We start from the raw sequence: 15437 nt of genomic DNA, 5'->3' as shown, positions 1-15437 counted from the left end.
TTCACTGATTCAATATTCGTGCATTTATGATTCTGTATTCGCAAAAAGTTTAAACCCAAATTGTCCAAGCCTTTTTAGAGCAATCCAGCCCAGTCCTCAGTGCGATTCAGGCCGTTCTGTATCGTGTCCAAGAGGATGATGCATTTAAGTTCCTCCTGGTTGAGAAGTTGGCTCATGTTACCTCCTCTAGCCGGTAACTTCAATGACTTTAGTACAGTCCAGCGGAATTCGTCTTCCTTGTGCTTGGCGTTAGCAAAATGTTCCACAAGTGGGGCATTGGGAGTTTGGCAGCGGATGCGGCTCCTGTGCTGGCAAATCCTTGTTTTTACCTTCTGTGAAGTTTGGCCAACATACATTTTGTTACATGGACATTGAATCATGTATATAACATTACAGGTGTTACAGTTTGACAGAGAAGAGCTAGTGAAAGTGATATTGTTAAATACTCTTGTCTTTCCTTCAATCGTTATGTCACACACACTGCAATTACCACATTTCACATGCCCAACAATGGGGGACAGGCCCCAAATAGATTCAAGTGTAGATGATTGAGTGGGACTTGGCAGTGCTGCTCGCACTAAATGGTCCTTCAAATTCTTGCTTTTCTTAAAAGCAAATAAGGGACGTTCAAGTTCGAGTACGCCCGCATTCACCACTGGCCAATGATGGAGTACCATTTTCCTCATCTTATTTGACACAGGAGAGAAAGTAGTAACACAGGCAAGTCTTTCCTGGGGTGTCTTATGTGTCGGTGTGAGTAAGGTTTCTCTAGGTCTGTACCATGCTCTCTTGAGGGCATTTTTGACGATTCTCTTTGGATAGCCCCTGTTTTTGAGTTTGTCAGCTAGAATGGCACTTTCTTTGAAATAATCCTGCCTACAGGAGCAATTTCTCCTAATTCGCAGGAACTGGGAGAATGGAAGTGAGTCACGCAGGGCTCTGGGATGATGACTAGAGTAGTCTAACAGTGTATTGCGCTCTGTCGTTTTTCTGAATAACCGAGTCAGAAGGACTCCTTCCTGGTGAAAAATAGTGAGATCCAGGAAGTCAATAGACAATTTGTCAGATGTTAAGGTAAAGTGGAGGCCACAGCAATTATTGTCCATCCAATGTAGGAAGTGGCGTAGATCACTGACTTCACATTTCCAAATCATGAAGATATCGTCAATGTATCTACGCCACAGCCCTATTCCCGAATAGAAAGGGTTTGAGGGTGTTAATATTACCTCATTCTCTATCTCATTCATGAACAATACCGCCAGATTTGGAGCAAAAATTGCGCCCATGCTCGTCCCCTTTATCTGCTGATAGAAAAGGCCATTGAATGTAAAAAAGTTCCTTGTCAGACAGATTTCGAGAAGTTGTAAAATAAACTCCGTTGGTATTGTATGTGGGCGTGGACGTGTGTCCAAAGTTTTTTGAATCACCTTTAGAGCTGCCACCTGGGGAATGTTTGTGTAAAGGGACTCTACGTCCATGGTACAAAGGGTGTCTGTTACTGGGTCAAATGGTAGATTTTCAACCAGTGAAATCATGGACATAGAGTCTCTTACGTAACAGGTTGTGGATGGGACAAAACCTTTTATGAAATAATCAATAAAGGATCCTAGTGGCTCAAGGATTGATCCGCAAGCTGAAACAATGGGGCGGCCCGGTGGTGACGTTACACTCTTATGAATTTTCGGGAGAGTATATATCACAGGTGTCCTAGGGCTTTTGATGTTTAAATAATTAAATTCTTTCTTGGATAAGAAGCCCTCTGCCACTGCGTCTGTGGTGATTTTCTTTATGATTTCCTGTATCTCTTTTGTTGGATTATATGCTAACCTTTGGTAATGTTCCCTATTGTCTAGCTGTCTCTGTACTTCTTTGGTGTAGGAGTCAAGGTTTTGGAGAACAATTCCACCACCCTTATCCGCCCTTTTGATGATCAATGTAGTGTTCATTTTAAGAGTGGAAATGGCCTGTTTCTCCTTCAGTGTAATATTGTACGGGGTAAACCTGTGCTTGCCTTGCAAGGTGGAGAGATCTTTTAATACCAACTTCTCAAAGGTGATTATTTCAGCAGGAATCATGCATGATGAAGGCAAAAAAGTGGAAGGTGGTCGAAAAGGAGTTAGAGCTTTACTCTCTTGGCCAGGATGAAGTTGGAAAAAAGCCTTAAGCCGAACTCGTCTAAAAAACCTCATCAGTTCAGTATGAAGTTCTAGAAAGTTGGGCGGGGTTGTGGGCACAAAAGTGAGACCTTTTTTAAGGAGGGAAAGTTCATCATCCTTAAGGGAATAATTAGAGATGTTGAAAATTGGAATGGTTTCTGTGCGAGTGGATGGAGAGTTCACCACTGATAGTAATTGTTCCTCGTCCGCCGCTCTCCCGGTGGGTTGACCCATCTCTGGGTTTTCTTGACCTTCCCTCTCTGAGGTGTGCCTTGTTGGCCCCTCTGTAAAAAAGCGCTAGTACCAGTGTTCTGATGTGCGCCACCTCGTCTAGAGGTGCTGCTACCTTCACCTGCGTCCGAATTATCAGACGATTCAGCTGAGGTATCCGAAAAGCCTACTATGTTCCTGCGTCTATTGAATCTCCCCCAGGGTCTGTATTGCTGGGAATTAGTGTATACCCGATTTGTATAAAAGTCCTTCTGCAGGTACGGATATGTCAATTCAATATTGTATGATTTTATATCTTTTTTGACTTTGTTTGATTTTTTATTTTGTTCTATTCTATGAAACTCAGCGATGGTTTTATCCACCTGTTCAAGAAGTTTCTTGCTATCTTCAGTGATATCTGAGTCCTGAATTTGTTTTAGGATATCTGAGATCTCAACTTCGAGGGATTTAAGGGTCTCTACAGCAATATCTATCCCTAGTGCGAGCCAATGACGTGAACAGGTTGTTCCTATGTAGCTGAAATTGCTTGTGTATTTAGGATTGTCTGTAAAAATCCCCGGTATATTGCGGACTTGTAACCCTAAGGGAATTACGTCGGCTTTTAGGTAATCTGTTAGCATCAGTATCATCAATTGTAAGCGGACCTGTTTCTTTCTGAGTTTTTCTAGCTGTTCGGGAAGTGCGGCTCCCCATGCCTCGCTCGCAGCATGCCATTTATTTAAGTAACCACTAGCTAAACCTTTTTTCACAGAGTGCGCCAATTTGAAACTCTGCCCCCGTGAGACCGGAACTTATCCACACAATTGCGGCATGGAAGGATATTAAAAGACTGGTGACATTATGTCCACCAAGTAAAAACCGAGGTAATTATAGGCACTATAAACACACTGCCCGGCACGCCGGAAACGGCTCACTTCGGAACTGACCCGTTTTTTCAATCCTTAGATATCGTATACTCCCAAGATTCTGACTTGCTGCAACAGAGTAATCTAGGCTCTGAAAGGTGGGTCCTGCACCCGCACAAAAGTGTATCACAAAAATCACTTAGACACATCGTGTGACACACGCCAGTCTTAGCCCGATCCCTCCACGATTGCCTCACGGTCTGCATGCACACGCGGTAGTATTCCCTGATCCATAAACTGACACCATCACATCAATCTCACTGACGCGATCTTGTGATAGCTTCACCCTTACCCCCTTGTTTGATTGCGGCGTTATGGAAATCTGTGGACACACACCATGAGTGCATGAGGCGAAAACACACTTGCCACGGGTTGCCGTCATGAATGGTCTGTCCTGCTGGTTGAAAACTATGGCATGAGTAGGAAGAAATACAGTTGTCTGAATGTAATAAGTTCCTGACATAAGTGCCTTATATATAAAAAGAATCTTTCTTTTTTCCTCCCACTTTTTCTACTGTAAACAGGCTTATGACAAAAGTTCTTACAGGCAAAAAATTAGAAAGTCCTGATGATGATCCCAGTTCAATAGGAGCCAGGGGATCGAAACGCCGTCGACACTTTTTACAATTCTGTAACTTGTCTATTATGTTATTTCTGTTGCAGTTATTGTTTGTCTTAACTTGCTTTGGAACTGTAGTAATGATGCAAGGGACAATTGGCTCCCACGTTCTTTTTGCCTGAATTTCTTTATCTTTGCTTTTTCCTTTTCCTATTTTCCTACCCCCGAACTTTGTTCGAGTGTGCTTTGGATAGGTGCAGGCTTGTACCCTATCAACTTCTAATCAGACCTCTTGGTCGCTGTATTTATTTTTATACTTGAATAAAAATTCAGGCCCGGCTGGGTACTGAAAAACTCTCAGATATAGTACTGATTGGAGTCTATATGCTATTTTGAATTGTTAGTAAATTCTTTATTCTAAGGACCACTGCTTATGTTCCTTGACCAAGCACGTCGGTGATCTCTCTACTAGAGAGGGGTGTGGCGCTGGGTTGATGAAAGCACTCACTAGAACTGACAACAAACTTCCTTTTTGCGAGGATGGAAACTACTTTTTCACATATATTTGTTTGGAATGAGCCTGTGGAGGATTTGTGCAGTTATCAACAGGTACCAAGAAAACACTTGGATTACGGCATGGAGGTGAGCTGAAACGCAGATGTGTGTGCGCACACACCATATGGTATGCAGTTGCACAACTATTTGCCTGTGGGATCAGAAAATGTTGATGGCAATCAATCACACACATGACACCTCAAACTCAACGTGACCATGGTGAAAGTAAAGCGCAGCAGGTGCTGGGGAGGAGAAGGGAGCGCCAGATGGGTGAGTTGGATGGGGAGAGAAGAAGCAGTACCTCAATCACAGGGCAAGCAGCAGTCAGGCACTAATTAAGTTGAGTCAATCTGTGCTTGGTCCATGCTTCACTGAAAGGATTGGAAGTAACAACTGGCCTGCGCTGGCCTATTAGGAGTCTGCAAATTAAAGTCACACAAAAGTCAACAGATAATGGTAAGAAATTGACATTCTAAAATTGTAGACAATATTCTTGCAAGCTAGAACCAATGCAGCACATGCACTGTTGCTTGCTCGTCCTAAAAAGGGAATTAAAAAAAAAATTAATATCACATGCTGAAATACATAACACAGTTGGAAATCGGCAGCACAGATTAATCAAATCACCGCTTAATTTCTTCTGTTCCTCTTCAAACACGAACACATTAAGAGGTATGTAGACATTTAAGCAGATTAGAAAGTGAGGAGCACTTGGCATTATATAATACGATAGAACAAGCTTGCAGTCAATTACAGGTTGTTTTCAACATTAAAACTTTCTCAGCACAGGAATGACACTAAAATCAGCTGTCTTCCTGATGGGCAACCTAAGTTAATGAAATTGGTGGTTGTTACACAAGCAGTGAACCCATCAACAGAGGGCCTCTCCTGCTTCCAAGACTCCTGCAGAATCAAAATTGAATATTTCTTTAAGATCTTTTTATACAAATTTGAATTAAGCAGAGTCTTATATCCATTATCATTCTACATAAGAATCTTTAAGGTTGCGGGATGCTGTTCATCCAAGGATGTTCCCCCCCCCCATCCAACATGATGCTCCGGAGATGCTAACAGGCTGCAATTGAAACCTGGGAGCGGTAAGTAAGTCGTTCTGGCCACTGTCAAATAGGAATTTTTGACTTGAGACTGTTTTATGTCTGTTAAAATGGGTACTTGGTCTGTATTTTCATATCAGTCCTTCCATTAAGTACAATTAGATTAATGGGAAACTGCGATTTGCATGGAAGTCAATTAGGAAATGAGGGTGCATCAGACGAATGACTGTTCCTCGACTCAAAATCCTCAGGGCCTTTGCAGGGCTCAATATCATGAGAAACCACCTCCGCTCTTACTTCAGTAGTGATAGCTGCCATTAGTTTGGATTGAATTTTAACTTTGTCACTTCGCACCTCTTTGCTATACTAAAACCCACCAAATTATGATGTAAAGAACTATTTTGTTCAGCAGTGGGGTGACTTTAAAAGCTGCTAAATGGTTTGAATAATTGAAAGAGCCATTTGTTTTTCACTTTTTCCTCCCCATCCTCTGAGGTTTGAAATGCAGAATATTAATGTTCTTTTCTGACAAAGAGGGCCCAACACCAACTTAAATGAATCAGTCATCATCTTTACCTTTGATGATATGTGCATACATTGGATTTTCCTTTTGCTTTGCCCAGTGTTCTGCCTTTGATGAAACAGAAAACCATTCAGGCTGTTAGTCTTGTGCACTACTGCTACCAGCCAAAGAGTAATCAAGAGTGTTGACACTTACATTACAAACGTATTTTATAGATTATACTGGGTTAAAGTCCTTGTTAACTAATTGTCAAGGTGACTGAACACGTTTTTTATGAAAGATGGTACTTTACTTTCCTTATTCCCTCGATTGGTGAGATGGAATCTAGCAGTACTCAGTTCGTACTATATCTTTTGCCAAGTTTGTACACAAACACTGGAAAATGAGAAACATAAAGGTCTCCAAGCTCAGTCAGGGTGTTAATTTAGCATCCACATTACAAAAGGGGGGTAGCACTTTAGAAGTACATTTGGAAACTTTGTTTGATCTTCAGTTGAGCTCTTTTCTTATACTCTCATGCAATGCTAGTTTGGCTTGCTGGGTATTAGTAACTACTCATGCCTTCAACATCCCCTAAATGTAGTTTGCATTAAGGATAACATGTTTAACATAGATAATTCAGGGTCTCCCTCTACAGAGCCAAGAAAAAGGGTCTAGAATGATTAGAAAAATGCCTGAAAGGCAGAGTCCTCAATCTCATGAGGTAATTGTACTGTGGAAAATGTCCGGCTTTAATGCTTCTTCAGAATGAGGCTAGCATTAGTTCCAAAGCACAGGGATGAAGAGAGCTAAGGAGCTCTCTTTCCCAGATTACCAACGCTATCCGCATATTCATAAATAAAGTCACTTGATTGATTCAAAGCCGGTGAACATGGCAAGGATTCATTAACTTGCTAACAAGCTTTGGAAAATTCGAAAGGTTGGCTACTGGATGGCGAAGCTGGACCCACCATTCCTATACAGGATAACAGATCTGAAAGGGTTGAGAGGGCTTGCTGCCCTTAAGTCAGATTTCTAACCTGCATTTATAAGTTTCAGATCTTTGGGACTGACTTGTTTTCCTTCAACAGGTGCACGAAGGACAGATAGGAGGAGCTTGGAAAGAATGCATTACCCCCAACTCCATCCCAGACTCAACTCCCTGCCTGTCCACCCCCAAACATTGTGCCAGGACCTTTCTCGGACTGCAAATCAAATGTAATGTTTTTAGAGTTTGGCAGACATTGGAGAAGTACAGCGGCTAGTTTAAAAAAAAAAACGTCTGGGCTGTTTATATTAACAGGTTTCAAAAGGAGCAGGCTTGAGTTGGGGAGTAAAGTTGGTAAGAGCAAATCTATGTATAAAGATGTTTTCCGTACACTGTTTATACCTTCTTTACCAATATTTCCTTTTCTTGCTAGAATGTTTATGTGAACGTTCCAACCTTCTAGATTGTGTTTTGTTAATGAGGTACTGATGGTTATTGCTCTCATAGTGCTTTTATTAACATGTGATCATGATATTGAGAATGCAGTGCATTGACAAATTATACAATGTTTTTAATATCTGTTTTAAACAGAGAAAGTTTGATGTTGCTCGTGCTCTTGAATGGGTGAAAAGCACTGGTGATACCAAAGTTATCCAGAAGTTTGAAACGTTTGGTGCTCATGGCTGGCCATCTTTGGAAATTTTCTTCTTTGTATGTAAGTATTAATTTTCAACGTTTTCAACTTCTAATTTTAAATGCTGCTTTCTACTCGTATTCTTTTAGCAAGATATACTCCGAAGTATGTTAAACTATAATAAGTACACAGGATAAATTCCATTGAGTACAGCTCCAACATCAGAACTTATGAATAAGACAGAATGTTACTTGGCCCTATGAGACAAAGATATCAAGTAGTTTGGTGCAATAGCCCCTCCATACAGTCCTCTCCATAAATGTAATTGTGTGCTCTAACCTCTGTTGCCTCATGGCCCTGTGCCCCTGCACAGATTTATCTTGTAATCACATGTGCACACATACATATTTCAGGGGTGCAACATGGTGTCCTTTCGACACCCTTGAAATTACATTCGCAATTTGCGAGTACCTAATGGGTACTTGCAAATTCCGAATGTCTTCCAATTCATTCCTATGGGCCTCTATGCCCATAGGAATGCATTGGAAAGTATTCTTAAATTGCAAATTACAATTTCTGATTCGCAATTAAGGAATATTAAGGAATCGCAATTAATATTGCGATTCCTACATACATTCCATTTTGCGAGTCCTTAATAGCGATTCGCAAAAAATTGCCATTAGGGACTCACAAAACGGGTAAGTCATACATATGCCCCAACATTACCTAGACAAGGAGCTTGTGTGCACTCAATTCAGGACACCCTACAGCTCCTCAATCATGGTGACTATTACAACATTAGATCTTAACGATACCTACTTTAATATTCCTATTCACCCAAAGCATTGCAAATTCTTCTGGTCCGAGGTAGCCAGTCGCCATTATCAATTCAAAGTTCTCTTCTGAACTAAATTCAACTCCCTGCATTTTTTTTTATAATCAACTTTATTGAAAGTTTCGTGGCAAGACACATAGCATCAGAGTTCAAAAGAGTACATTGTATGCGCACAACAATACAGCAAGCCCAGCCATCAATATTGCAAAACATTACAGGGTCAAATCAACAATCTGTAATAGCTATACCACTTCAACCCATATTCGGTCGTGCTTCTGAGGACAACCACGAGTCTCCAAAACCTTTCTCCTGGTGCGCGCACCAGTCCATCCCCTTGTACCAGCACCTGAGGGCTGGTGGTGTTTGCTGTTTCCAGGTACAAGCCACATCTCGTTTAGGGACCAAACAGCCCACCCAGAAAAAAGTAACTCAGCCCGGGGTCCACTAACCTCTTCCACCAACCCCAACAGCACAATACAGGATGAGAGTTCCAGGTTGTGGCCCAGAACAGAGGAAAGCACCCGACTCATCCCCTCCCAGAAGGGCCTGAACACTGGACAATCCCATGCTACATGAAAGAAATCTGCTGGAACTGCGCAATGCGTGCATACTGCCTGGGCGTCGGGGAATAGGTGTTGTAAACTCGGTGGAGTGAGCTATGTCACATGCAGGTAATTAAATTGAACCGTCATGAAATTACTAACTGGAGGGGTGCCATATAGGCTTCCCTCCATTCATCTTCATCCAATTCTCCCACCCAAGCCTCCCACCTCACTCGAGGACGTCAGGGGCATGGATTAAGAGCAAGCGATAGATCATGGAGATTGTCCCCTTACCCAGACACCCAAAGAAAACCTTCAACCTCAAACAGAACAAACTCTGCTATGGGAGCGTCCGGGAGATTGTGGGCCTTCAGGGCTTGGTGTAATCAGAGGTAACAAAAGAACTGTGAATTGGACAGGGTATATCTGGCTTTTAAGTCCAGAAATGTCACAAGGCCACCTCCTCTGTAGACATCCCTCAAGTAGGAAAGCCATCCAGGGTCGAGAGATTGTTAAGCCAGTTCACACCATTTAGGGCAGGCTGGACTGGCTGTAGCAGACACCAGGCATCTCGCCGGGGGGGAGGAATGGAGGGGGTTGCTGGTTTTGTACCCTTGTGGGCCCTTTTGTTACTTTGCTCAGTGCTGTAATATCAGCCCCCTGTAATGAAAGCGGGAGCGGTGCTTCTCACTGGCACCCCTCCCTGCTCCTGGGGCAGATCGGACAGCAATATTCCAGGACTGGTTGCTGCTCCCAGTCCGGCTGTGATATAGGGGTCATCTCAGTGAGGCGCCGATCCCAGCAAATGAACCGAAGAGCTGCCCTCCAGCAGATAAGAGACTCCTGCGTACAAGAAGTTAGTGTGACAGGCAAACACGCACCGTACAAAAGATTGAGCAGACCATCCAGACACATCGAGTGAATCTCCAGTTGGTAAGCCGGGTCATTCCACCCACCTGTGAACCAGTCGTTAATTGGTACCGAATGGGCTGCAATATAGTAAAGGTACATGTCAAATAATCCCAATCCACCATCAAAGAGGGGATCTGTGCAGTGACTAAAAAGCTACCTTGTGCCTTCTAACCGTCCACACAAAATTAGTTATCTTGGCAGTCCGGAAGTGAAACCCTTTGCAGGTGATGGGGTAGGGGTAGTTGTCAAGGGTGTACAAGTAGTGTGGCAGGCACACCATGTTGAAGAAGACCGTACGCTGCATAGGATTCAACGGACGAGAGGCCCAATGGCCCAACTGCCCAGGTCGCGGTCAAGCATAAGGGCTAGTTTCTGGAAGTTAAGGGCCCAGGCCAAATCCGGTTGGGGAGACACATGAATTCCTAAATACTTGAAGGAGGTGCGCTGGGTGTGAATGTTGGGGCACCAAACCTGCCCCTGGGCATCCCCCTCACCTCTACCAGACGGGACTTGCCTTTGTTAATTCGGAGCCCGGACGCTTCGCTGTATAGCCGAAGAAGTGACCGACATCGGGCCGGAACACTGTGGATCCTTCATAAACAGGAGGATATCATCCGCATATAAAGCTATGCGCTCCTCAGTGCCACTCCCCACTGCCAGTCCCAAACCTGGTCATTGCTGCATATAAGTCGTGCCAGGGCCTCTATCACCAAAGCAAATAGCAATTGGTAATGCGGTCACCCCTGGCGTGTACCAGGTTTGATGGAAAACGGGTGAGGTAGAACCCCATTTACAAGGACTTGTGCAGTTGGGGCATGGTAAATAAGACAGATCATATGACAGAACACCTCTCCCATTCCAGTCGTCTGAATGACTCTATCCAGAAAATCCCATGACACTGTGTCAAAAGCCTTGGTTAAATCAGTTAACAAAAGGGCTAGGGTACCATCAAGTTCCTGTGCCCTGGATAACGCCATGTGGACCCTCCTGATACAATGTGTGCTGCGACCTGTAACAAAAACACATTGATCTAGATGAATCCGGTGTGGTAACGCCTGGGTCAACTATGTAAATCTTAATGTCAATGTTTTAAAAAAGCATTTTATTTTCTTTAATCCGCTTCATTGCCATTCTTTTACACTGCTTTTACAATACATTACAATCATGTTATGCTGCATGTTTTTTGTGTAATACATGTGGTCTTAATGTCAACGTTGATGAGGGAAATCGGACGGTAGGTTGAACATTGGTCTCTAGGAAGAACCTCCTAAGGCAGGACTACAATTGTGGCACAATATAAGTCTGATGGAAGGGAACCCTGCAGCAGTGCAGCTGCATAAAAATTCAAAAGATGGGTACATAGTATGTCACGGAGGCTCTTGGATTATTCAATCGGATACACGTCCAGGCCAGCTGTCTTCCCAATCTGCTGTCCTGTCACAGCGGAATTCACTACCTCCAGCGTGAAGACCTGGGTCAATTCTCAGGTCAGAGCTCTGGATATGGATGGGCAGCAATATGCTATCCAAAAGAGGGTTTGTGACCTCTGCTGGCAGTGGGGGATGTCGTGAGTACAACCCCTGGTAAAAATCAGCAAAAGTCTTAGCATTAGGTGGAAGCTCCTTCCGGAGGCATCTCGAAGAATCCTGACTCACCAGGACCTGTTGTAAATGAATCTACGACCCTAGTGTAATTTTCCCGATTCATGCCCTTATATAGGTATAAATTACCCGATCCTTATATAGGCATAGAAATCATTACCATATTTAGACTGAGCCTATGCAGCCCAAATACGGCATGGCTACTTCCACTAAGTTCCAAGAATCAATAACGATTTCTTAGAGAACCCCGCCTTCAGCAGCTAGGGACTTTCCCTTGCCTGAATACTAATTTATCTAGGAAATCATGGAGTTTTCGAAGAACTGAGACTTTGATGACGTTATTAAGTCCAATCATACGTCAAACTCGGCACCTTCAAAGTATAAATATGCCTACATATGCCCATACAAACACACAGTGGTTTAGAGCAGATCGACTAACTACTTGCCCGACGCACTGCAGCAGCAAGTGCCGAAGGAAGCCGACCCTCCAGCTGACGCACAGAGAGACGCTGTCTTTTCTCCTGCCGAGAAATCCAGATTCAGTGTTTCCAGGCTACCCTTGCAGGTTCCTGGGAAATCGAGTCCTGAGAGAGAGATACAAGACCTCCTTCATTCTAAACCAAGGTACGGAGCTGATTAGACCCTTAGAGAATTATTGGATAGATTCTTGGCAGAGAAATACTAAACCTAAGCTACTCCTCACTTACTTCTTCCCTTGTACTAGACTTAGGTTAGGTACACCGGGGTAGGCGTATTTTAGAAGCACCAGTTGAGTACGTTTAGTCATTATTTTATCACTGTATGCATTTTATATGTTTCATATGTTTTAGGCAATTTATGGCTTAGAAACCATATCATGCTTTTACAGTACTACTTTATAATACTTTTCGTATTATATGCCTTGTACTTTATAACCAGTATTACGATTGTAGCAGTACATTTCTTATGCTTGAGAATGAAGAGTGTTCAATAAATACTTTTTATTGAAAACACCCGTCTCTCTATTTTCTCAGTACCTCTGGTGAAACGAAGCATGCACGATTGACTGAGTAAAATAGCCATCTATTGTTTCCGCGACTCTAGAGATTGATTTCTTATTCTTGGGAAACAAAGTTGTCATATTTATGCGTTGTCAGAAACTAATCCCTTCTTGTGAATTCGAGAAAGTTTCTAGTGACCTCTGAGCTAGCTGGCACTCACAATTAAGTCTAATACATACGATAGAGACCTAGTTGACCTCAGTCCTACGTCTAAACTATAGTGTTCGAGGCATATGGGCTGCAGATGGTACATTTATGAATAGATCGCCATCTGGTGTTGGGCTCGGATGATTGCACTTTGTTTTTCTTCTGGAGAAGTCTTTGTCGTTATAGGTGACTCCTCCTCTCGGTGTTAGTGCGCATGGGCATCGGCTCCATCCTTAGATTGTTTTTTTCCGCCATCGGGTTCGGATGAGGATCGAAGCGCTCCGGACCGACTTCAACAAAGAAGGTTATAACCGGCGCGTATTCCTTTCCAAATCGACGGTATCGTTATCGAACGCGACTTCACTCCATACCGACGCGATTCGAAGGACGACGACTACGAGAAACTCGACGTAGTCCAGCCCGGGGTCCATGGAAAGGACTCCATTCAAAAAATGTCCAACGTGTGGTGCTAAGTTCCCACACAAGGACCTACACGAAGTGTGCAACCTCTGCTTGTCCCCTGAACACGAATCCAGGGACTGTGAGGCCTGTGCAGCGTTCTCGTCAAAGTCGACGATTAGAAACCGTCGAGCCCAAAGACACGAGGTATCGAGAATGCAGTCACAAGCAATCCCGGAGCTGTTCGAGGACCAGCAACCAGAAGAGGAGGAAGAAGAGGCCGACGAGGCGGGGTCAGAAGCGGACGAGTCCGACGTCGAGGAGATCGACGTCCAACAAACCGTGAGTGACGACGTCCCTTTACCGAAAAACAGACCCCGCACGGTGTCGACCCCGCCCTCGAGCCCGGTCAGACAACCGAAAAAAGTTTCCAACGCCCCGCCTTCGAGCCCGGCAACGAAACAGAAACCGAAACACTCGGTCCCCCATCATAGTGGTTCCGGTTCCGATAAACCAACCACATCGACACCGAAGCACCAGGTCAAGGAAAGCTCGAAGTCGAAGCAGTCCATGTCGACACCGAAGCACGCTTCGGCGCCGAAAACACCCTCGACACCGGGGACATCTTCGATACCGAAGAAATCGGATCCGAACAAAACTTCGGCACCGAAAACACAAATGGACATTTCAAAGAAAAGACACCTTTCGGAACCGAAAACTGCGGTACCGACACAGGAACACGGAACGGATCCTAAACAAAAGACTTTGTTTATTGACCCAAAGACTGGCAAGGTAGTCACAGAGCTACCTAAAAAGAGGAAACATGAACATTTGGACGACAAGGCTCATCCAAAGAAGAGAACAATGGGGACGAATACAACTCCTCCCCCTTCTCCCAAACCTCACACACCATCTTCGCCTATTCCTCACAATAGGCCAGATATTCCTCCCACACGTCCATCTACACCTACAACAGATGGAGAAAGTGACACAGGGGAGGGGGGACACCCTGGGGATGATGAGGACACAATCCCAGAGGAGGCAGACCCATGGGAGGAGTATAATGTGGGATCAGGTAATGATACCGACCTTGAGTCATATCCCTCAAAACCTTCACCTCCTGATGACAATACTGGGTTTGCACAACTCATTACTAGAGCAGCAACATTTCATAAGGTAGACCTACATACAGAACCTCTAGTACAGGACTTCTTATTAGAGACACTACCTACTGCACAAAGAACATCAGGAACACTACCAATGCTAAAAGGCCTTCTCAGTCATACATCAGAGATATTCAAAGACCCAGTGAGGGCTAGGGTATTGAACCCAAGAATTGATAAAAAATATAGGGCAGCTCCAAAAGACCCAATATACATTAAGGGACAAATTCCTCTAGACTCACTAGTGGTCACAAACGCTCGCAAGAGAGCAAACTCTTTATCTACGGGAGAAGCGCCACCTCCTGACAAAGAGTCTAAACTAATAGATGCCTCTGGCAAGAGAGTAGCATCTCAAGCGGCAAACAGTTGGCGCATAGCTAATACGCAAGCACTACTTGCAAGGTATGACAGAGCGCATTATGATGAATTAGAAACACTCATCAAACATCTCCCTAAAGAACATCAAAAGAGAGCTGATCAACTTATACAAGAAGGGAAGTTAATTACTAACACTTCAATAAAGTGCGCCCTAGACGCGGCAGAAACTGCGGCAAGGTCGACAAATACAAGCATCATGCTAAGGAGACATGCATGGCTCAGAGTGTCAGGATTCAAACAAGAGGTACAAACCTCGTTACTTAATCAACCTTTTGATGGGAAAACACTTTTTGGCACAGGGACAGATGAGGCCCTAGAAAAAATGAAAAAGGATACAGAAACGGCTAAATCAATGGGAGCATTGCAGCAGCCGACACAAAGAGGTTCCTTTCGTAGATCCACCTATAGAGGAGGATCCAAAAGTACAGGTACAAACCAACAGCAAACCTCTTTTACACCTACATCACCCAGAGGTAATTCTAGAGGTGGATACAGGGGTAACAACAACAAGGGTAGAGGTCGCGGAAACAACAACAACCGCAACTCTCCAACCCCAAAACAGTGACTTCATAGAGCTTCCCCCAGACCATATAACACCGGTAGGGGGACGCCTATCACAGTTCCTACCTGTCTGGGAAAACATCACATCAGACAAGTGGGTAAGACAAATTATCCAACATGGTTATTGCCTAGAACTCACAGCTACCCCACCAAACATCCCCCCCAAACAGCGTCCAATGAAACAAGATCACCTGACACTGTTAAAACAGGAAGTAATATCACTGCTAGAAAAGCATGCCATAGAGAAGGTTCCACAGCACCAACAGGGAACAGG

The 15437-nt window shown here is 43.9% G+C and overlaps 1 protein-coding gene across 3 annotated transcripts in view; it reads left to right on the top strand.

Moving 5' to 3' along the window:
- Positions 1 to 15437, top strand: part of LOC144772494 (E3 ubiquitin-protein ligase TTC3-like) — a 1119388-nt gene that overhangs the window by 122133 nt on the left and 981818 nt on the right. For all 3 annotated transcript variants that reach the window (XM_078656860.1, XM_078656861.1, XM_078656859.1), the window contains exon 7: positions 7543 to 7666. In XM_078656860.1, the coding sequence (XP_078512986.1) occupies positions 7543 to 7666 (124 nt within the window). The remainder of the gene's footprint in view (positions 1 to 7542; positions 7667 to 15437) is intronic.

The sequence above is a fragment of the Lissotriton helveticus genome, chromosome 8 (genome assembly GCF_964261635.1).
Source record: "Lissotriton helveticus chromosome 8, aLisHel1.1, whole genome shotgun sequence".
In the NCBI taxonomy this organism is placed as follows: domain Eukaryota; kingdom Metazoa; phylum Chordata; class Amphibia; order Caudata; family Salamandridae; genus Lissotriton; species Lissotriton helveticus.
Note: the sequence above shows the minus strand (reverse complement) of the source record. Positions and strands in the feature narration are given on the sequence as shown.